This window comes from Hoplias malabaricus, chromosome 3 (genome assembly GCF_029633855.1).
Source record: "Hoplias malabaricus isolate fHopMal1 chromosome 3, fHopMal1.hap1, whole genome shotgun sequence".
In the NCBI taxonomy this organism is placed as follows: Eukaryota; Metazoa; Chordata; class Actinopteri; order Characiformes; family Erythrinidae; genus Hoplias; species Hoplias malabaricus.
This window is the reverse complement of record NC_089802.1, coordinates 13,129,837-13,152,909: the sequence shown is the minus strand read 5'-3', so window position 1 is coordinate 13,152,909 and position 23,073 is coordinate 13,129,837. Positions and strand designations below refer to the sequence as shown.

The following is a 23,073-nucleotide window of genomic DNA, read 5'->3' as shown; positions in this document are numbered from 1 at the left end:
ATTTATATTATATAATAATAAAAAAATAAATAAAAGGTAAGTGTATGCAGTAAAGACTAATGTCAGCCTTACATCAAATGATTTTCGAGCTATTTCACTATTACAGACAAGTGCTCTTGTCATCTCAATTGTTTGGTGTAAGGTGGTCAGTAGAGCTGTTTTAACTCTTTTGTTTGTCTTGACATTTCAATAAAGTCACACTTGTTTATTAATATTATCACAAGTCTCTAGTCTTTGCTCATGCAAATAATGACATGGACATTGTAAAAAACAAATAATCATCGCACAGCACTATATTTAATGTATGAAAAACATTTATATTTGGACTTAATTATGTTTATGTGAGGCTGATTATTTAAATGAGGCACAATCTACCAACATGCACGTCGCACTCTGCAACCCTGCCTTCCATGTCCTAATATAACGCTGCACCGTGTCGATCCCTGATGCAGGGTGCTCCTGACTAAGCAGCTATATTTCATGAGTTGGCAATGAGAAAATGGAAGTGGCGGTCCCTAATACAAGTGACGATGAAGCAGTGGTCACTAGTAAGAAGCAGTGGTGTTGTGGGCGATATGGCTCTGTCGGTCATTCGATACGAAGAGTTCCAACCCCTACACTGTCCGAAAACGAATGTATTGTGTAAAACAGTGGTTTTAAAATCTAGTTTCCTAAAGGTACTTCATATTCTCTCCTCCAGAAGGAGAGGTGGATATTTGTAAGTTTTCTTTATAACATATAGCTAATGTACTAAATATGTAATAAATATGTTCCTTGGTGAGTACCATTTCAGTGACAGCAAAAGTCACAACCTCAGTGACAACCTCCGAATTTCTGGGACTAGTCTAGTCTACACTAAAACTGTGACATAGTCTTTAGATGTGAGGGGGTGTCTTTAGTCTCTTACAGTCTTTTTGAAATCTCCTAGTGTATGGTTAGCATAAAACCACTAAAAAATTAACAGTCTTAAAAGCTAAAACTCCTAAAAGAATGTTGAGTAAATGATAATGCAGATTTCAAAAAGTAATGTAAATGGGATTTACACGTGTTTACCTTCAGCTATATCCCTGATCATATGAGCGTGACGGAGCATGTATATATATATATATATATATATATGTGTGTGTGTGTGTGTGTGTGTGTGTATGTGTGTGAGAGAGAGACAGAGAGAAATGGCAGGCATGCCAGGCTTCCATTGGCTGCATGCTGACTGGGTGGAGTAAAGAGAGGAGTCAGGTTTGTGGGGTCGTAAAAAATGACAGGGCTCTCCAGGCCTCCCTGGTGGTGAGGCGAGGAAATGCACGCTCACATACCTTCCTGTGCAAGTGCAGCAGTGCTGGTGGTGGGAGCAGCAGGGCTGGTATGCTGCCGGCCCACTATTGGACAGAGAGGCGATCAGTTGGCAGGAGCTACAAATTGTAACTCCCAGAGAAAATGTGTCCTACGACTTTCTCTGTGCAATGTTAAAACAGACATAAGCTTGTATAATACTTTATGTTACGCAAAAAAAAAAGACACGACTTCCCTGTGCTATAAACACAAGACAACCACCTGCACCAGAAAGTTGTAAAGATGACCTGAAACATTATCTGGTTATAAATATTGGAGCAGCTGAAGGACGTACGTTTTCAATCAAAAAAGGCCAAGTCGTCCTGGGGGTCCTTGTGTGTAGATGAAAAACACAATCTGAGAGGTTTTGAATGCAGTAATACTAAAGAGTCACAGCTGATTTCCCCATGGCCTTGGGACCCTACCTAATGAAGGGGAAATGAAAGTGTGTGACCTACCGGAAAAGTTTCTGGAAACCAACATTGTAGTGAGAATGGCCCCCTAATTTGAGAGAGAAACAGAGTTTTAGAGGCTGTGTTTTTTTAACAAACAAAAATATTTTAAGCCTCAAAAATATAAGTTTTCAGTGTTTTCTTTATTCAACTCTTGTCTTTATTACACCTTCATTCATTCATTCATTTAGTGTTTTTGAATTCCAGCTTTGGAAATAAGTTATTCAACATTTATTTTACCATTCCACATATACCTTACATCTACCCACCTCAGAAATATCACCTGAAAATTAAATACTTAATGTTCACTTTGAATGGAAATGTTTGATCTGTGAAAATGGCAGGGAAGTAACAGAGTCGACATTGGTACCTTGAGTTTTCTCCGAGCATTGAATTTGCGCAGGCACTCCACAGTCTCCTGGCGATGCATCATGGATGCCACTGTTGATCGTTGCTAAACAGAAAAATTGGATGAGAAAAAAATAATGCCATTTCTGAAGTTGATTCCACAACTGGAATAACATATTCATTCTGAATATCTATTGAGCAAACCTCAATAAAGGAAATAAACTAAAGTATAAGCTATTGGATTCCCTTTCGGAACCATTCTTCTGAAGGTTAGTGAATTCATTGGACTAAGGTGTTTGGACCATAAACGTATTAAATCTCCAAAAGCATGTGAGGCGCTGCTGAGTTTTTAATGGATTTCTGCAGCCTGGGGCTTGTGGGAATTGTAGTTCTTGGCAGCAATTACTTACGCAGACCCATGGGTGCTTAAGGGCCTGCTCAGCAGTGATCCTCTTGGCTGGGTTGATGGTCAGCATCTGGTTGATGAGGTTCTTGGCCTCGGGGGTGACTGTATCCCACTCAGGCGATGGAAACTGCAGGGAGTCAGAAAGAATCACACATGATAATGTATGTAATCTGTATGCACAGGAGTAAATGCCTCAAGTGCTGTTCATGCAACAAGATGCAGAAAAACAGGCACACACAGCAACATTTAAGCTGGAGGCTAATAAAATAAGGCATAGGAAAGCAAGGGGTCACAATGTGTTATTGCATTTCTTTTCTATTCCAATGATTGGCCACGTTATGGTGATGGCTGTTGTTATAATCATGTTGCTTTAGCATGTTAGTGCTTAATGGCTTCACTGAAACAAGTTATATGCAAGTGGACACAGAGACATCAAGTACTCATTTTAACTTCTGCTGAATGTTTGTTCTCATCTCTCTCGGAAAGCTTCAAAGAGCTTTTTTAGTAAACAATTTTAAGAAATTCCACTGTCATCCTGAGCAATTTTCAAGTTTGCCTTCAAGCTAAGCATTAAACTTAATGTGTATGTGTAAATACACACATTCTTCACTGATGTTTTTGTTCATGAACAAGCACAACCACACACGCACATTAACACCCACAAGAGGCAGCCAGCTCTGTGTGGTAAGTCATCTCTCTGCAATGCGTCAGGGAAGGCATGACAAGATCAATAGCACCGGCACAGCTCTCAATTGCACCCAATCAAAAATTAAGCAGCCAGACTCCCGACCACTCAGCCACAAGCTACAACGATTCAGAACTATTTCAACTAGTTATGCAGTTAGGCCAGAGATCAGTGACTGGCAACCAACCTCTGTGAAGATTAAACTCAGTTACCACTGATTGTTTGTTTATATATTTGTTTCACACAAACGATAATGAGGCACTAGTATCGTTACATTATGCCTAAATACTGGACATCACATATCTCATTTGTGCACATTAGAGATGCACGAAACATCAAAATTTCAATTATTTTTCAATACTACAAAGTTCAATTCTGACTCATTCGATGCTGAACTGAATCAGTATACTGAATAACTAAATCAAATAGCACGTTCTATTAGATTGATTCAGTGAATCAAATAGAGCGTTCTATTAGATTGATTCAGCAAATCAAACAGCAGGTTCTATTAGGTTGATTCAGTGAAATACCGTATTTTATTTGATTGATTGGGCGACTCGAGCAGAGAGAAAGGAGTAGCATAATCCACAATCCCTTCTCTGCAAAACAGGCAACACCAGCACCTTAACACCCTGAGCTATACAGAGAGCTGAACAGTGCACAGCTTATGCTCATATAAGTGTTATAGTTAGTTATAGACTTTTTTTTGCAAACAGACTATACAGCATGTAGTCTGTAGTATGCTGCAGAGCAAATGTTACAGCTTAAAGCCAAATATTAATGTTTTTCTCTTTATGTTATTTAATACATGTCACATGGGTTCATTTTAAGTAGTAAAGTATGAATGTTTTAATTAGAGTATTAGTTGTAAAGTTTAAGCTGTAATTATCTTCATTCTCACTTTATTTTAAATTTTAAACTGTGAAATATTGGTATTTGAAGTATGCATTAAGTGTACAGCTTATGCTCATATTAAAAGTGTTGTTATCTTCTCACTTCATTTAGTCTTAGAACCTTAAAAACCAATTTACCTTTTCAGCAACTCCTCAACTATTTGAATATAATTAACATTTTAACACTGAGTAGAACATCACAGACTTTGGACTTAACTCGTTTTGGTGATACTACACTTGGAGTCAAAGTATCAAAGTCAAAATTCTGGTATCATGCACATATACTATATACAGTAATACCTTGGACTTACGGGTTTAATTCGTTGTGACCAAGCTCGGAACTCAGTTTGCTCGTATATCAAATTAAATTTCTCCATTAAAATGAATTGAAATGCTATTAATCTGTTTCAGCACCACAAAACCACACAATTTTTTATGTGTTTTTATATAAGAATAATGTACTTTCAAATAACAAATAATGTATAAAAAATAAAAATATATAATAAAAGAGAATGTAAAAATAGAAATTGGTTCTATTAAGTGTATTTACCTTGAACATCAGATAAAGAGGCAGAAGTGGAGAAGACTGGCGGAGGAGGTTGGGGGAGTTTTTCTTTTCATGCTCTATCACTTAACTTACTTGCTACACACTTAATGCTACAATGCTACAAAAAAACAGCGATATGACAGAAATGATTGCACGGCAAGATAACCAAGTGAACCGAACGTTTTACTGTATATTGTACCTCACGTAGCAAAGATTATTCTAGAAACCAATATAATGAAATGTATTTTCCTTGGGATGAATTTAAAGAAGTGCATAGTCTTTAAACTGGGGGGGATTCACTCCATTGGATGCTTATAGAACCAAACTCTACTCACATCATAAGCACCAGCCTTGATCTGCTGGTAGAGCTTGTGCTGATCTTCATCCCAGAATGGTGGATAACCCACTAGCAGAATATAGAGGATCACACCTAAGGGAGAGGGAGAGAAGACAGATGATAAGCTATGAGAATTTGCTAACAGAGAAATTACAATATAATATCAAAGGGAATTATAAATAAAAAAAAATATTTTTGCGTATGTGTATTCCATTTTAGGAAAGGTTTAAAAGCTAACCTCACTCTGGATTCGGATCAACATGTGACCAAAGAACTCACCACAGGCCCAAATGTCCACAGGTTTACCATAGGGGTCCTTTCTCAAGACCTCTGGAGATAAGTAGCCAGGAGTGCCTGCGAAACCTGTCCCAAGCAACAACAGCAGGTTGAACTATAGCTCTAGGGTACATCTAGATGGAATCCATTTAAACACTTTGCTTAAGGACTCCTTGACATTGCAGCCATTTTAAAGAAAACACAGTGGCAGTTAAACTAATTTCAATTAAAGTTTCATTCAGTATCATATTTCTGGATACTTGGTCAGTTAAGCTGATTAAGCAGTATAGATATATTGATAAATAACTCCACATAAAGTAATATGTGCTTGGACCTGTTAACCTATTTTACAATACATTGTTCCCAGTATTTGTTTACTCCCCAATTGAGTCTACTTATCTTTTAAGAAGTAGTTCTCCTCTTTAAAGGCTTAACACTAGAAGTGTTTACACACCCTCTACAGCAAAATCAGCTCAGCCCATTAGGGCTGTAAGCCAATGTGGCCACCTCTCTGTAATACAGCCCTGGTAGGATTCCTGAGGAATCACTGATGGAACTCAGCAGAATATGGGGAGCTGGAGTAACAATTAACCTGGCCTTTTTCACTTCACTTCAGTTTACTGTTGTGTTGGTCAATTATCCAGACTGAATTTACCTCTTTATATTGAGGCGTGGACCTATTTATCTAAGAAAATATGCATTTTAGCATTCTGAATAGAATGTGTGTCCTCCCAACAGCCAGCAGGGGGCCACAGGGCCTGAAAGAGATTAGGATTTCTGCCTTAACTGGAGCACCTTTTACAGCATGAAGGGGTTGGCCTGAAATCCAGTGAAAGCTGCAGCTTGAAGCAAGCTTTTCTGTTCTTTATAAAAAGATCAGGTCTGATCACAGTCCTTAAGAAATTATCAGTGGTATTTCCTAATTCTTTTAAACTCAAAGCTCATACATTGGAGGCAAAGCTTTATAAAGACTGCAGTGAATGTGAGGACATCCATAACAGCATATATGTTGTTTCTTACCAAACCACGCCTGCTGGTCTCCCTGTACTTCAATTGCCAGGCCAAAGTCAGCAAGCTTCACAGCAGCTCCCTTCATCTTACTGGCCAACAACAGGTTCTCAGGCTAAATACAAACAGACATACACAGTTGACAGTATAGAAGAGTACATTATATCATATATTAAATATCATTAAATTATAAATCAAGCTCTAACGAAAATACTGTTTTTCTGATGACACTGGCCAACTTGCACTGGTTTTATAGATGTTTCAGTTTAATAACAACATTCCTACTGATAAAGCCCCAATATGTGGTTTTAAATTCTAACAATTTTTTTGTGATCTCTTCTGAGGCTTTACTGTACAAAATTCTTAAATTTAGCTTTTATAGCTGATATTGTTTATTTGATCATCCTGTTCTTAAAACTAATATGGGTGTTTATAGAGAAATAGATGGTCAAACTTTCATTATATAAAGTATTTCAACATATAAACAGCAGTAGCTTGCTCAAAAATAAAGAGTTACCAAAGCTGACTCATTACACCCTTTATGAAAACAGGTGTGGGTTAAAAGAAAAAAAAAGGCCTGGGGCTTTGGAGTGCCCAGGTGATCAGAAAAAAACATCTCTGAAAGATCAGAGGTCAGACAAACACACAATGGGAGTGTCTCTGTTTCATATATGAAAGGTAAACTGATACAATCTCAAAAGTAAATGAATGAGAAATATGCAGATATAAATCTCTAAGGAGACATTCGCTACCCGTATAACAAGCAGATGAAAATCATTGGAATGCTGCATGTGTCTATGTGTATGTATATCTCAGCATGTTCTGGGGAAATCCTTCACATTCCTACCCAAGGTAAAATAAGGGCTTGTAGTCATAAACAGAGCTACTTGCCTCATGCCCTTCCTCTTAGAGTGGGTGGAAATTCTGCAGTGTAGAGTCATAAAAAATAAATGGAGGGGAGAGCGAGGGAAACAGGGCTCTCTAAAGTGGAGGTGAAATCACAGCTCAGTCATCACTTGGGCCTCATAATGCCACCACTCTTTACCTCCTTTCTGCCAACAGTCAAACAGTATCGTATTTTATAGACGGAGCCATGCTCAAGCCAGGAGTGAATGCTTCAGCCTGTTACAATTTTATACAGCTTCCTGCAAATATGGAGTTACACTGTCAACTACTCGATACTGATTATAAAATTTTATATCATTTACCAAGCATAAACCACAGCAAAAGTAGCCAAATTTAATTTGTAATTATCTGGCCACGCTTAATCTGCCAAATACACACTGATCAACCATAACATTATGACCACCTTCTTGTTTCTACATTCACTGCCCATGCTCTCAGCCCCCCTTACAATATAGATACACTTTGCAGTTCTTCAATTAGACTGTAGTCCGTCTGTTGCTCTGCATACTTTGTTAGCCTGCATTCATCCTATTCATCAAAAGTCAGGACCACCAAAAGCACACCTAATTTGGCTAATCATTCTCAGCTTTGGAGAAACACTGATGTGGTGATGGTTTTGGTGTGTTGCTATGAGTGGATCACACACACTGCAGCACCAGCACAACACACACTAACTGACCACCACAACGTCAGTGTCACTGCAGCACTGAGAATGACCCATCCCCCTAATCATACCAGCTCTGTGGTGGCCTGACCATTGAAGAACAGGGTAAAAGGGGGCAAAAAAAATTATGCAGAGGAACAAATGGACTACAGCCTGTATTTATAACTACAAAGTGCTCCTGGGAGGTCAGTGAAGCTGAGGGAATGGACAGTGAATGTGAAACCAAAGACGTGTTCATTTTATGTATATCAAATAATAAATATTTCATTTAAAAAGCATACCCTTACAAGACTGAAAATCATTTTAAGAGAATGCAAGGAAAATTGTATGCTTCAGAATGCATTTTAGAATTATTTCATTCTACTCTTTTAATTAACATGTAGAATTAATTAATTAGTGCTTAACTACATATGGGAAACCCGTGGATATTCAATGAATCTCTGCAGTTCTTTTAGTGACAACACCAGCAACAGTTGTCTGATCCCTTCCATCACCATAGCAACCAGAAGGGCACATCTCTGCCACTCAGCATTGGGCTCACACATGCTGGTCATGGGCAGTGTGTGTGTGTGTGTGTGTGTGTGTACCTGACTCAGGAACCGCAATAGCACAGTTGTGTGCATGAGCGATATCAGAGTTTTTTTTTGTGTGTTTTTTGCCACAAGGCAGTGATGACCATGAGTTGACATTCTTTCTCTGAACTAGAAGCCTGGTCACACTGGCTTTGTAAATATAAATGACAAAGCGCAATAATGCAGTACCACTGCAGATGGGACTGCCAAACTGCTCCAGAGCTAAGAGCCAAAACGCTGACCACTAAAAGTACCCCAGGGCTTGACTAACCTACAAGATTTCCAGCTTTCATTTACTTCTAGGATAGAGCAATTTGGCAAATGTAAGGTATCATGATACTTAAAGTCACAATATGCAACATTTTTTCCTTAATATCTATCAATTCTGCATAATTAAAACATTAAGATGTAAAAGAATCACTGATTCGTACTGGGGTCATTTAAAATGCTCTGTTCTGGCAAGAAGTGTTCACTGGGTTGGTGAAAGGAACCATACATTTGAATGATGTCTTTCATATTACATATTTATAAATTCACAGCCTAATGCATGTCGCTTTGTTTATTTCACATTATAATCATTTTAAATTACTACATTTTACTTTGTTGTGCATTTGAAAAACTAGTGGAAGTGCCATAAAAAATGTTCTTATAAATAAAATATTCTTAAGTTCATCATCAATATAAAATAATAGATAATATCTACCAACTGGATAAAGCAGTTAGAGACAACGAATCAACTGATAACCATAAAAATAGTTATACAGCCATCCCATAATTTTATCCCTCAATCATGAAATAAATGGTCCTGAGGATGCCAGGACCAAATACATGATTGTTATATCAATTGAAAATAATAGTCTTATATTGGCCATCCATTGAGCATGTAAGTTACTCCTGGTGTTCTGAGCAAGTTTTCTAAAAATCCTGTTTATTAAGAAATAATGACACTGACACATACTGGCACATAAAAAGCATGTGTGAGATACATGGGCGAGTGTGAGATACATGGGCGATTGTGTGTGTGTGTGGGGGGGGGGGTGTCTGTGCGCGCGTGTGCAAATGTGACGTAGGGCATCACCATGGACACACTCAGAGGCCGCCTAGCTGTGGTTCAGTGTGGTTGTCGTGGCGACAGGCGCTAGCTCACCTTGAGGTCTCTGTGTACAATGTCATGCTGGTGAATATGATTGACACTCTCCAGAATCTGATTGATGCACTGGCTGAAAAAGAAAGAAAGAAAGAGAGAGAGAGACAGAGAGAGAGAGAGAGAGAGAAGGGAAGAATGAGTAGGAGCTAAAATTACACATAGGAGCATGGAAAATTTCATGAAAACATGTAGGCCATTTTAACACAACATGCTTTGTCAAACTCAAAATGAAACCAGACTTTGTGTGGCCGAAGTGTGGAAAGGAGACTGAGCAGCTTCTTCACTGAAAACGGAATGGTTTAAAAATATAATATTTGTTCCAGAACTTCCTTAAGATGATCAGTCTTAATAAGGGGTAATAACTGATTGTCAAGGTAGGATATATTGCATTGCAGATGTTTAATATCTGTCTGCAGCTGACCACCTTGGCCAAAGAGATGGATAACATAGGTACAGCAATAAAGCATAAAACTGAATTGAAATTACATTGGAGAAAAGCAGATAAAAGAGAGAAATTGTAAGAGAGGCATGAGAAAAATAAAATGACAAAGAGATGACATAAGACAGACAGACAGAGCAAGAGAGAGAGAGAAGAAAGAAGGGAAAATATTTGTTATGGTTAATGAAAATATTAAACCTGTCTGAAAAAAAGAGAATGTGAACTCCACTCATGTTAAAAAGGGTAACCATTTTCTTTGCCCAAATTTGGTTGAATTTGAAGACCAGCATTCCATTCCCAGGACAGTGAGCGTCCCAGTGTTCGGGAAGGGCCTGTTTGCTTCTCTAACTTACAAACACACAGCCAATGCTTTTTTTTTTTTTTTTAAATGCACAAGTATATGTAACTGAGACTAAAAGCCAGTGAGGCTGATGTGAGTTTAGTAAAGTGCAGTTGGAAGTTTGAAGATTTCTTGCATTCTGCAGTTTTGATATAGTGGGCGAAACCCACAGTGCCTCTTCACTCCCGCCTGCTGCTTACTGAAGACACAGTCTTGGCACTTCCACTCAGTTCAACCCTATATGAGCCCCAGCCCACTGATAAAAACTACTTCATGCGTAACTAAACATTTAGGCCATCCTCCTACGACAGCATGAACACACACACACACACACACACACACACACACACACACACACACACTGCATACAACCCATTAAATAAGAGTAGGACCACCTCAAGGCATAATATATGTGAAACAGACACCACTCAAAATTCACTGTTAAACAAACACATACGTATTTGCATTGCTGCTACACAGACATGCACACAAACACCCATCAGCATGTTGTGTATAGATGATGAGTCAGTAAAACCCTTATTAGAACTCAGCTGCCACTGGAAGACTGGCTGCAGGGCTTTAGTGAACACAGCAACCTAATGTAACTGAAGAGGGAGAAAGAGGAGGTAAAACAATGGAGGACGTTTGGGCCAAGAGATGGGAATATGAGGGACTAAGAGAAAAAATGAGGAGCAGAGAACAGAAAAGACAATATGAGGAGAGAATATGGGAAGACAGAGGCAGGGGGATGGAGTGTGTAGTACCTGTTGATGTGTTATACTGATAACTACCATAATGGCATTGTTAAAGAACCCTCTCATTTTAATGCACTTCAGACAGACTCTCCTCTCCTACTCCCCAACTCTGCTTTAAAACAGAAGAATGTGCATATATATATATATATATGTGTGTGTGTGTGTGTGTGTGTGTGAGATGTGAGAGAGACCCGCTTGCTGCAGGCTGCAGAGCAGTAACCACGGCAACAGTAAATTGGAGTGCCCACCTCGCATCAGCCTCACTGTAATACTCTCTGGCAACGATGTCTTCAAACAGCTCCCCCCCAGTCACACTGCAAAGAGAGAGAGAGAGAGAGAGAGAGAGAGAGAGAGAGAGAGAGAGAGAGAGAGAGAGAGAGAGAGACATGGTTAAAGAGACAGCAGAAGAGCAGATTTTGGTTTGATATGCTCAGCAGTGGGTAGTTGCAGAAACTTTTTTTCTCATAGCATGTGCTGTGATATAATGTGTACGTGTGCTTTAATGGAATAAAAAAAACAACAAAAATCTAGCCATAAGTAAAAAAAAACTAAATGAATAAAATAAAAAATAGGCACGGTGGCGCAGCAGGTAGTGTCGCAGTCACAGAGCTCCAGGGGCCTGGAGGTTGTGGGTTCGATTCCCGCTCCGGGTGACTGTCTGTGAGGAGTTGGTGTGTTCTCCCCATGTCCGCGTGGGTTTCCTCCGGGTGCTCCGGTTTCCTCCCACAGTCCAAAAACACACGTTGCAGGTGGATTGGCGACTCGAAAGTGTCCGAATGTGTGAGTGAATGTGTGTGTGTCTGTGTTGCCCTGTGAAGGACTGGCGTCCCCTCCAGGGTGTATTCCCGCCTTGCGCCCGATGATTCCAGGTAGGCTCTGGACCCCCCGCGACCCTAAATTCGATAAGCGGTTACAGATGATGGATGGATGGATGAACATTACAATATCAGATTTACAACCAATAATTTATTACAAAATACTTGAGTAACTTATCTGAGTCTGATTAGTTGTATGACAGTTTTTTGAAACAAGCCTGGTTTTTCTAGAACACCAAAAGCTAACCAAGTCACATTTATGGTGGAACAGAACAGAAAAGATGCTGATGAATAACACCAGGATGGGCCTGACAACCTGACCCATTTAAGGTGGAAATAAAAATTTAAATACAAAAGGTGTTAAGCACCAAATATCAGACTTCTAAAATGACATTTAAGGTGGAAATAGGGAGCTAGTGATCTGAACACTGTAACTAACTGAACATTGTAATTAAGGCACTGTGACTGTAAGTGCCTTAATGACTTCCCATAACAAAACCAACACAGGCATTGGAGTAGCTACTCACAGCGGTCAAATGACTGGCTTTTGATACTTCTAGATTTCAGTAACCTAGGTAAAACAGGTACAGTGCTTCTAGTCTTAAGGTGGGAATGGGGATTTAAATTTGGTGAAAAAGCTTTTGAGGGACATCCTGTGACAGAAATGGCAGCAGCTTGTTTGGCCTTTTTGGTTTGCTATCTTCTGTCTCTCCTCCCTCGTCTTCTTTCAACTCCATCCAAAGGGGAGCATCTTAACCAGAGCTATTTGAGGCGGAATAGCTTAATGACCAAGCCGCAAACCAACACCAGGGTATTTAAGGTAGCATCAAACTAACTGAGCTATATTGTAGCAGATAATGAATATGTTCAGGAGTCTGTGATTTTCACAAGTGTTTTACAAGACAAACATATTCATACCAGTGTATATCTTCGTACTAATAATGATACTTCAAATAATCACAAATCCAGGTTAAAGTCTAAGCACCAGCTATATGAAAGTGTCAAACAAATAAATACAGTGGAGTTTGAGTTCCTAACTTGTGTTTATTGATAGTCAGAAAACATGTTATTTCTTACTAATTCAAGGAATAAGGTTTAAAAGACAGTTGGTCCCCCCCCAAGAATTACCAATATTACTAACATTACATATGAAAAATCACAAATGTCACTATTATTGTACAGAAATCTGAATCCATTTCACAACAAAACACTCAGATTAATGCATTGGAATAATGCAGAAAAAAAATATTTTCCAAAAATAAAAATAATAATCATTTAATTTCATTTAAGATCAATATAGACCCCTTCAATCTTACTGTTGTTATAAAATAACAGTTCAGCAGGGTCAGCGGTGTGCGTGTTTGTGTGTGAGTCCACTCCAGCCATACTCACAGGTCAAAGACCAGGTAATGAAAGCCTTCCTCTGCAATGCTGTCGTGGAGTCGGACTGAGGAGAACAGAGAAGAGGGATGAATATTAAGTAACCCAACTGGAGCAAACAGAGGCAGATCAAAATCTCTCTGACATAGCTAATAACAAGCAGCTTTCAAGTGAATCATTCCATTCTGATATAACAATATTATTATTATATTATTATATTATTATTAGTAGTAGTAGCAGAGACCACTCACTTGCTGGAAAATGTGTGTATGTAGTGTGTACATGTGCAAGTGTGTGTACAAAAAAGCAAATAACATGTGGACTGTTGGGTGTGCAAAGCAGGGATACAGAGAAAAGGATAGCTGAGAGATTACAAAAAGGTATAGCATGAAAAATGAGTGAGTAAGTGACAAACAGAAAGAAACAATGAAAGAATGAGAAAAGGTGAGGTATAAAGAGAAAGGGTAAGTAACCAACAGAATAAGTGTGAGAGAATATCAGAGTCGGGGGGGAAAGAATAAGGGAGAATATAAATGACAGAAGGAAAGGAGGGAGATGCATGAAGAGAGAAAGAGTCAGACTTGATGAGAGATAAAGACATGAAAAGCGAATGAAATAGGGGAGGGAGAGAAACAGATAAAGTTAAGTAAACAGTGCCCAGAATAGCTGGAGCCTTTAGAGAGCCCTGAGAGAAAGCAAGTAAAGAAAGAACAAGATGGGGTAGGAGCAGGCAAGAGAATGAGAAGACAGAGACAGAGAAAGAGAGAGAGAAAGAGAACTGATTGACAGAGAGCAGATATTAAAACCTATCTGAGGTGTGTCACAACCACATTTACACCTTCATTGCCAGCATTAGCCATTTAAACAATGAGGCACAGATATAACCCAACATACAGGTCTACTGTTGCCCCTGAAGAGAAGACTGAGTGGACATCCATGCTGGAGCCACTCAAGCAAGAGTGCCATTAAAAACTTCTTTAAATCTTTAATGGGTTTTCAAGCACAAAAAACCTCTGAAGAAAAGAGAGCGTCAGAAACGGGAGGAAAAACCTCAGTGCTGTACAGTCACTTTAGTACAGATTAGATATAGATTTTCTTTTTGTGTTTGTTTGTTTTTATAGATATATATATATTTTTCATGTCTTCCCCATCCTCACAGTGTATTTTCTTTCACCACAATTCTCCATGGGAAAGTGGGCTGGCCTTGTCTAGCCATCCGTAGACAACCACTGATCTCTCATAACATTACAATTACCTTTTTGTTTCTACAATCCTTGTCCATTTTCTCTGCTCCACTTATCATACAGAAGCATTTTGTAGTTCTACAATGACAGACTGTCGGGCACCTGTTGTTCTGCATACCTTTCTGGCCCGTTTCATTGTGTTTTTCAGTGTTTAGGCAATCAATAGAAGCACTACATAGCAGGCATGGTTTGTGTTGTGGATCATTCTCAGCGCTGCAGTACCACTAACATGTTAGTGGCATGTTAGAACATGTTGCGCTGGTAAGAGTGATGCTGTATATTTGAAATACTAAGCCCACTTTTGGCCACTCTATCAGACCTACCTCCTTGGTCCAATTTATAGATGTAAAGAGCTTGCCTGCTGCAGTGTGTGTCATAGTCTGTGATTATTGTCCTGTAGTCCTTTGTGAGTCTAAGGACACTGCACGTAGAATGCTGTTGTCTGGACATTTTGACTAGCTTCAGTCCAGCCGTGACACTGAGGGGGTCATCACAGGGCATAACACATTTACTCACACCCTAAAGCCTGCAGGCATATTTATATATTCAATCCATGTGTTTTTGAACTGTGAGAGAAAACATGGGGAGAACGCACTAAATCCTTTACTGTCAGTGAGCCAAAGCGGGTTTTGAAACCACAACCAGGACCCTGGTACTGTGCAACAGCAACATTACCTGTTGCACCACCCTGCCACTCTTATGGAATTTATATAATACATTTTTTGTCATGCCCCAGTTTAATTAAAGCACATTTTATCCAACACCATTACCCAAGAATACAGTTAAATTGCATATTGAATTGCTTCTGTAATTCTGCCATTGGAGATGGGAAGAGAGAGAGAGAGAGAGAGAGAGAGCGAGAGAGAGAGAGAGAGAGAAAAAGAAAGAGAGAGATAGAGATAGAGAGAGAAAGAGATAGAGATAGAGAGAGAGAGAGCGCGAGAGGACAAGATAGTGTTTAGCCCACCAGAGATGTGCTCTATGAGCACTCTGGCCTCTTTCCTCAATTTTCCCTCTCCCTCTTTTTCTCTTCCTCCATTGCTCTTTGTTCAGCATTTAGCTGCAGCCCAAGCAGAAAACATGACAAGCTGTCCCTTTGAAAAGGAGGTGAGCCGCAGAGAAAAGCAAGGAGCAACAAAAAAAAAAGAAAAAAAAAAGAATGGAGCAAAAATAGAGAGGGACTAAGAGGGAAGAAATGAAAGAAAGAGCAGGAGGCATGGCCTGAGGGAGAGGAGAACCGTATGGAGCACAGGCCTTGGAAAAGCAGGACAGCAGGGACAGAAAGAGAAGGAAAGACAAAAAAGGAGAAAAAAAGAGTAGGAGAAGAAATGCAAGAGGATAACACAGTGATAAACCTGCATATGTTGTTATTTATTCCATGTTTAGGAACTATTCTGTGATTAGTCAAGTATACAATTAAAAAAAAAGTGATTTGTTGGGGAGCACAACTGTATATTGCAAACTTGATATCATCGCCTACAGAAATATGTAGAAATGTGGGTCTTCCTGTTCAAATTGCATTGAAATTTGTGCTTCTATATCAAATTAAATATAGTCACCCACTGTTTAATATTCTTCCCAGCAACATCAAGCATTCTGTGCAAATACCTAAACTACATAGTAACTAAAGTTATCTTACCCTTCAGTGAAATACCCTAAAATTAGTATGTGACTACTGTTATGTATTGTCAATGTCCATTTTGTTCACAATCCTGTTTACAGAACATACATGAGGAAATTAAACATTGCATAATAGTACAAATTGTGCAAATGTATAGGCCTTTTGCTGAATTTAATGAACGAGAAAAAGTTACACCTAATTTTGTATTATATATTTTATTTTTTATTTTAAAAAGAACAAATAAATCCAAACTGTATGGAAAAATAATATATTTGATGAAAAGAATGTGCTAACTCTAAGAAATCAACAAAGTATGGTAATTGTGCAGACTGTTTCATTTGACTCTGTATCACAAACTACATGTTGTGCAGCTCTAGCACTAAATCCATCCATAGACTGTTACTTATAAGAGTTAATAACAATGCTATGGGTCTGTTTTAAGTACTGTATTAAACTACACAGCTTTAACACCACCTTGTGAATGTGGTGAGAAAGGATTACACTGGTGAATTCAACAGATTCAGGGTCAAAAAAACAAGTGGAATCATTGCCAAAATGCTGAACTACCCCTTTTAAACCTACCTTAAACAGAGACATAAAACATAAGCAGGTGGTTCATCCAGGTGCTGCTTCTTTTATCCACTCTTCCATTCTTTTGCCTTCATTATCTCATCCTAACCATTTTCTCCTGGGCTCCTTCTGCTCTCCTCTTTTCAGAGCTAGCGTGTTGCTGGCCTTGCTGGTGATAATTACTGTGTGTGAGCGCTACAGCCTCCCACACCAAGCGCCCCTTTCTGGCTCCTACCCACTACCCACCTCAGCACGCTATTTATAAGCCTTATTACAGAGCTTTGTGTCACTTTCTTTATGCATCACTCCTATCCAGGTCTTTTATTTCTTTCTCACTGAAACAATATATGCGCTCAATACAGAACATAGTTCTCGAGTAAAGCCTCTGGCGTACACTCACATGGGTGTAAACCCAAATGCTAATGAACAAAGGGCACATGCAAGCAGTCCTCAAAACACATTATACTCACCAATATTTGGGTGCTTGAGAAGACGACAGATCCGGGCCTCTCGTTCCAGTTTCTGATGATCTGCACAAAAGAGGAAACAGGAAAGTTAAAAAAAACAAGATAGGCAAATGTTAGGAAACCACCCCCCCACACACACATCACTCCTGCACCTATACAAGTTAAATGTTGGCTGATGAGTTTCCAATAACACAATCTTTGCAGAAAATGCATTCTTGTTTATTTATTTTAATGCACAAACAATTTTATTTGCTGAATTTAACATATTAATAAAAGAAAGAAAAAAAAGTGTTCTCTGCCAAAGATATGGCAAATTGTATGTTATAGGAACAAAGGGATAGGAAAGCCTAGGTATGTTTATTGTTTACGTCTGTCTGTGTATGTGTGTTTGTGTGTGAGAGAGTAAGAGAGAGGAAGAAAGAGTGGAAAAATATTAAGAGTTATTCGTGCAGGCAGGGACTTGTTTTGCTGTCTGCTGAGTGTGTTGTTAGGGAACATCGCTGTGTTAGCACTCCTGCCTGCCTGGCCTTAACATATGGATGGCCCTCCACATACACGGGCTCCTTAAAATAATTGCATACGGAATATCACTTCTTACAGTAGTAATTTTAATTGTATTATATATATATATATATATATTTTTTTTTTTTTTTTTTTTTTTTGTGCGTTATTTTTTGTATACATTTATATTATTTTTACTACTAGAACTGCTTAGTACTACTAGATTTGTTTGGTACTGAACACAGCTCAGTCCCACAGACTTGTTGCACCACCCATCTCATGCTGGAGTCTTTCATTGGCCTCCAATCCAAGGAACGTTTGTATCTTTTTAAAAAAAAAGACCACAACATACTTTTAAGAGCTGCCATTGTGAGTCTGATACAAACACATACAATCTCTACTGTAGCTTGGAGATTTTACCAGCGGCTAATTTTTGCTGTATATCTGCATTTCCTTGTGATTGACACATATCTCTAGACAATCAGCTCTTTGCAAGTATTATAATCACTACTCAGCTTGTTTGTAACCACAAGCAAGCAGGTACTAAAAAAGTATCCCACTTCAGGTACAAGTACCAAATTTGTCTAATGTAAAATCAAAAAACTAGTAGAAGTACCATGCAGTGAAAAATGCCAAAAAAGCACATTTGTGTGACCACTAGAGTATCGTGAATCAACTGAGGACAAGCTTTATCAAACATATCATCACAACCAGGAGTTGGTGTGTTCTCCCCATGTCCGCGTGGGTTTCCTCCGGGTCCAAAAACACACATTGGTAGGTGGATTGGCACTCAAAAGTGTCCGTAGGTGTGAGTGTGTGAGTGAATGTGTGTGTGTTGCCCTGTGAAAGACTGGCGCCCCCTCCAGGGTGTATTCCTCCCTTGCGCCCAATGATTCCAGGTAGGCTCTGGACCCTGCGACCCTGAACTGGATAAGCGGTTACAGATAGTGAATGAATGAAAGAATCATCACAACTGAATTGAAATCAGTTGTTTATTTCATCAGCTACGCTTCCATTTGTTCCTGTGAAACACTTCAAAAGTTAAAATTGCCATATCATATTTTCTATTAATGACGGTCCTGTTTGCTTTTATAACAGAAAAGACTAAGAAGATCTGACATTAATTCTGAGCACTGAGAGCCAGACTGTCATTCAGTTATGGATATTAACATGTACACCCAGAGACTATAATTAAAACTAAGGCTCTTTGAAAATTGCACAGAAATTCATTAAACATTTGTAGTTTAAACCTAATCCAACCAATAAATGGGAGATGCATTTAAACAAATGTTGTGGCAACTTTCACAGTGATGTGGACAAGCTAACAGATAAAACCCAACTTCAACTGGTGGCTAAAGTTACGTTTACCTCTTTGCTATAGCACATATGCATGAACTCCAAATGTCACATTGTTTAGATTTGAAAATTAAAGAAAATTATATATTGTGTACAACCTTTGAGACCTTGGGGAAAGAAACCTTAGAGTGTCATATACTTATCACAGCAGGAAATACCAAAACCTATCCTAAGGCTTGTTCCAGAAACATGTAATATTCAACAAGGAAACAAAAGAAAAATGAAGGGTTTGTGCAAAGTACAAAATCATTCAGTTCAAAGCGCAAGCATCTATGACTCCTTAAAGACACGTTTTGCTGTAAAGCACATCAATAAATTAACTATACATGAACAATTTCGAACAACCAACATCCTTTATTTCCAAGTTGGACTGTAAAGTCATGCTGTCCTTACCCTTTATCTCAGCATTTACTATAACATATCATTGCTGAGTAAAGAAAACATGCATGTCCAAAATTAAAGTCATTTTGAGCTGCCTCCATTTGTCCATTATGATATATTCTCACAGTCTAAAGAGTGGCTTGTGTTTAAATAGTTTAGAAAAAATACTTCTCTATAGGATAATCTCAGTGTTACAAACTAGTAAAGAAACATATACAAGAGTGTAACAAGCACATTAGCCAAAATCAGTATGCCCCTGCCAGTCACATCTCACACTGCATCACAAAGCTCATAATGGTGATAAATAGAGGCTGTGAAAAGCAACACTTCTTTGCAGCACTGGATCCAAACCAAAACCATCACAAAAGAACTACTGGAAATATCATTGTGCATAAATTTAAAATAGTGAACAATACATTTAACAACATTAAACCCAACTTCTAGTGATTAAAACTATAAACACAGGGGCAGAGAATCTTGTAAGTATGAGCCTTGAGTAAGTTAAATGTGAAGTAATTTAGGGCTCAAGTGATGAAAATATTTTAAGTGATATGATTGTGAGCAAGTAGCTTATAAATCTGCTAGCACATAGGGGTAAGTGTACTCATTAAAATCAAAATTATATAAAAATACATTAACATTTTGTGCTACTCTTTATTTCAATCAATCCAGCAATTTGTTAATTCCAAGTAATTGTTATTAAACACAAATCACGTTTGCCAATGTTGTGTTAGCCCCACTTTTGTGTGTGCTGTCTTAGGAGACCACACAAAGTCATGAAAAACATTTGGTAATCTGGGGCTTTCAGTGGTATTGTTACATTTTTGCTATTTTCAGCCAATTATTTCATCTGGAAATGAAATACCCGGAATCACACATGGACACTGAGTCGCTAATCCACCTATCAATGTGTCTTTTTGGAGTGTGGGAGGTAACCGGAGCACCCAGAGGAAATCCATGTGGATACGGGGAGAACACACTAATCTCCTCACAGACAGTCACCTGATGCGGGTGGCATGGGACTCGAACCCACAACCCCAGGGTCCTGGAGCTGCGTGACTGCAACACTACCTCCATCCATCCATCCATTATCTGTAACCGCTTATCCAATTTAGGGTCGCGGGGGGTCCAGAGCCTACCTGGAATCATTGGGCGCAAAGCGGGAATACACCCTGGAGGGGACGCCAGTCCTTCACAGGGCAACACAGACACACACACATTCACTCACACACTCACACCCATGGACACTTTCGAGTCGCCAATCCACCTGCAACGTGTGTTTTTGGACTGTGGGAGGAAACCGGAGCACCCGGAGGAAACCCACGCGGACACGGGGAGAACACACCAACTCCTCACAGACAGTCACCCGGAGCGGGAATCGAACCCACAACCTCCAGGTCCCTGGAGCTCTGTGACTGCGACACTACCTGCTGTATGAATTTTCCTTCATATAAAAAGATATGTTTTATGAGGTAGCCCACAAAGATAATCTGAAAGTTAACATATTAATTTAGAGCTAATTAATGTAACTGGCCAAATATGTACACAGAAGGTTTTCTGATTAATATTACATAGTCATTGTTCTGAACTACTAAATAGAATTCAGAATTTCCTTTATTTTATAGTGGGCTTAATTGGTAAACACTACAGAAACTAGTCAACTGAAGCTAACTTTGAATGAGAACAACTTAACATTTCTCTGTGAAATTATGATATTATGTGGACACAATAATAATTAATATAAGGTTTAGTATACATTATACAAGAACATATTGTCTTTCTTTCTCCATTAGTCACCATGTTTCCATTTAAGCATAGAATGCTCCATTTAAGCCCACCTCTGTGTGTTTCCATGAGTAGTTTCTCTAATTATGGATATGGATTAATAATATTCATAACTGCATTCATAATTTTACTGCATTCTTTTGTGACAGTGTTTGACAATTTTCTATATTCTTTTACGTTATTGACTTCTATTACAACTATAATTACACACACAGCATTGTAGAAAACCTTTTAGAAAACGTTTTTATTTTGTCAGTAAATCATAATTAGGGCTTATTTGGAACATAGAGAGGCTTAAATGGTGCCATGGTACCAATTAAGCCCATGCCAGGCATATTTGTCATTTTTTTTGACATATTTCATAAAATCTTCATCTTACATGAACTAATGCATACATTTTCAAATGAGAGGTTAATCTTGCATTTCCCCAACATATATATATTATAAATCAGGTCCATTTCTATTAAAGCTACCTAAAAAATGTTGGTAGGTTTAATATGTACACTTATATCATTATAACTGACTAATGTCAGCATTTAAACAAACTGCAATATTCTTGGCTATGCACTGATTCACTAAATATAACATAGTAAAATACATCCTACTGCATTCCACTTAAGACATATACATTTTGTCTGAACATTCATATTTAAAATATTTGCTATTTGCATTCTGACACAATTAATATGATTTTTGACAGAATCTAGCACTGAATTTTGGCCATGTGTAATCAAATGGTCAAAGAAACAAACAAAAAATAATCATACAGATTATTTACAGACATACAGATCGCCATTTCAACTTTTTTAATTTATGTAATACGTTGGCAAGCCACAATAGACATCATAGTGAAAAAATGTTTGTATTGTTATACTCCTTCGATATATTGGTATAGTTCTAGGTCTATTTCTCATCTGTGGTCCCATTCTCCCTGGACTTCCCTCTTACTGCTTCTCATCATCTTACCACATTCCCTCTGTGGGCTGGATTAGTTCTGAGCTCACACACACACACACACACACACACACACACACACACACACACACACACACACTCCGAGCTTCCAAGCTAACAGGATTACATCCTCTCTCAGCTTGGCCTGTGACCCAGAGGAGGATTAACCCTTCATGTGCTGCTGGCATGAGTACAGCCTCTCCTGCCCACCCTGCAGTTTCACTGCTTCCAACCACTACATGCTGCAACTGCAACAGCCCACAGCTAACACTAGCTCATGGGAATGGTAAAAGACCTCTTGAAGCCAAAAGCAGCTTCCAGGCAACTGCACAGTGCCAAACCTCTCTCCAAAACTAAGCAAAATGGGCCAGGAAAAGAAGACCACAACAGAAGAGAAATGGGATAGGTATAAAAGAAAAGTTACAATGGTCAGCGAGAAGGGAAAAGGCATTATAAGCTTAAGACACTGGATAACCAAGAGAAGGTTGTAGGAAACTATGATGGTTGACCAGTGATAAGAGAACAGACAGAAAGAAACAGAGAGAATGAGTTAGAGACAGAAAAAGAAGCTGATCGGGTGGCTCGAGAGCCATCAAGGAGGCACTTCAATTCCCAGAAACAACAGAGCTCGTTTATTTGACACATTAAATATTCATCCATCCACCCTTCCACTCACTTATCTCTTCCATCCACCCTTTCGTTCCTATTATCATCAATCAACCTATACAGGCATTATTAAAGGCAAATGGAGCAGAATCAACCTCTTAGTTACCTTAAAGAAAACCACTTCTAATTCTGCATTTCCCCAGAAATGTGACTGTGATAGTAATAATTAGTTCTTCTTTATAGATGTCTCTGATGATACACAATTGGCGCATTGACAGAACTCAGACAC

The 23,073-nt window shown here is 38.7% G+C and overlaps 1 protein-coding gene across 16 annotated transcripts in view; it reads right to left on the bottom strand.

The window, feature by feature from the left end:
• The window catches only part of camk2g1 (calcium/calmodulin-dependent protein kinase (CaM kinase) II gamma 1), a 68,291-nt gene that overhangs the window by 16,837 nt on the left and 28,381 nt on the right, over positions 1-23,073 (bottom strand). For 11 of the 16 annotated variants that reach the window (XM_066663235.1, XM_066663236.1, XM_066663239.1 and 8 more), the window contains exons 3-13: positions 17,205-17,264; positions 13,312-13,366; positions 11,353-11,418; positions 9,571-9,643; positions 6,294-6,396; positions 5,277-5,360; positions 4,996-5,090; positions 2,540-2,662; positions 2,152-2,235; positions 1,788-1,830; positions 1,314-1,376 (exon numbers count right to left, since the gene is read on the bottom strand). In XM_066663235.1, the coding sequence (XP_066519332.1) occupies positions 1,314-1,376; positions 1,788-1,830; positions 2,152-2,235; positions 2,540-2,662; positions 4,996-5,090; positions 5,277-5,360; positions 6,294-6,396; positions 9,571-9,643; positions 11,353-11,418; positions 13,312-13,366; positions 17,205-17,264 (849 nt within the window). The remainder of the gene's footprint in view (positions 1-1,313; positions 1,377-1,787; positions 1,831-2,151; positions 2,236-2,539; positions 2,663-4,995; positions 5,091-5,276; positions 5,361-6,293; positions 6,397-9,570; positions 9,644-11,352; positions 11,419-13,311; positions 13,367-17,204; positions 17,265-23,073) is intronic. The other 5 variants (XM_066663237.1, XM_066663242.1, XM_066663245.1 and 2 more) reach the window with 1 other exon arrangement.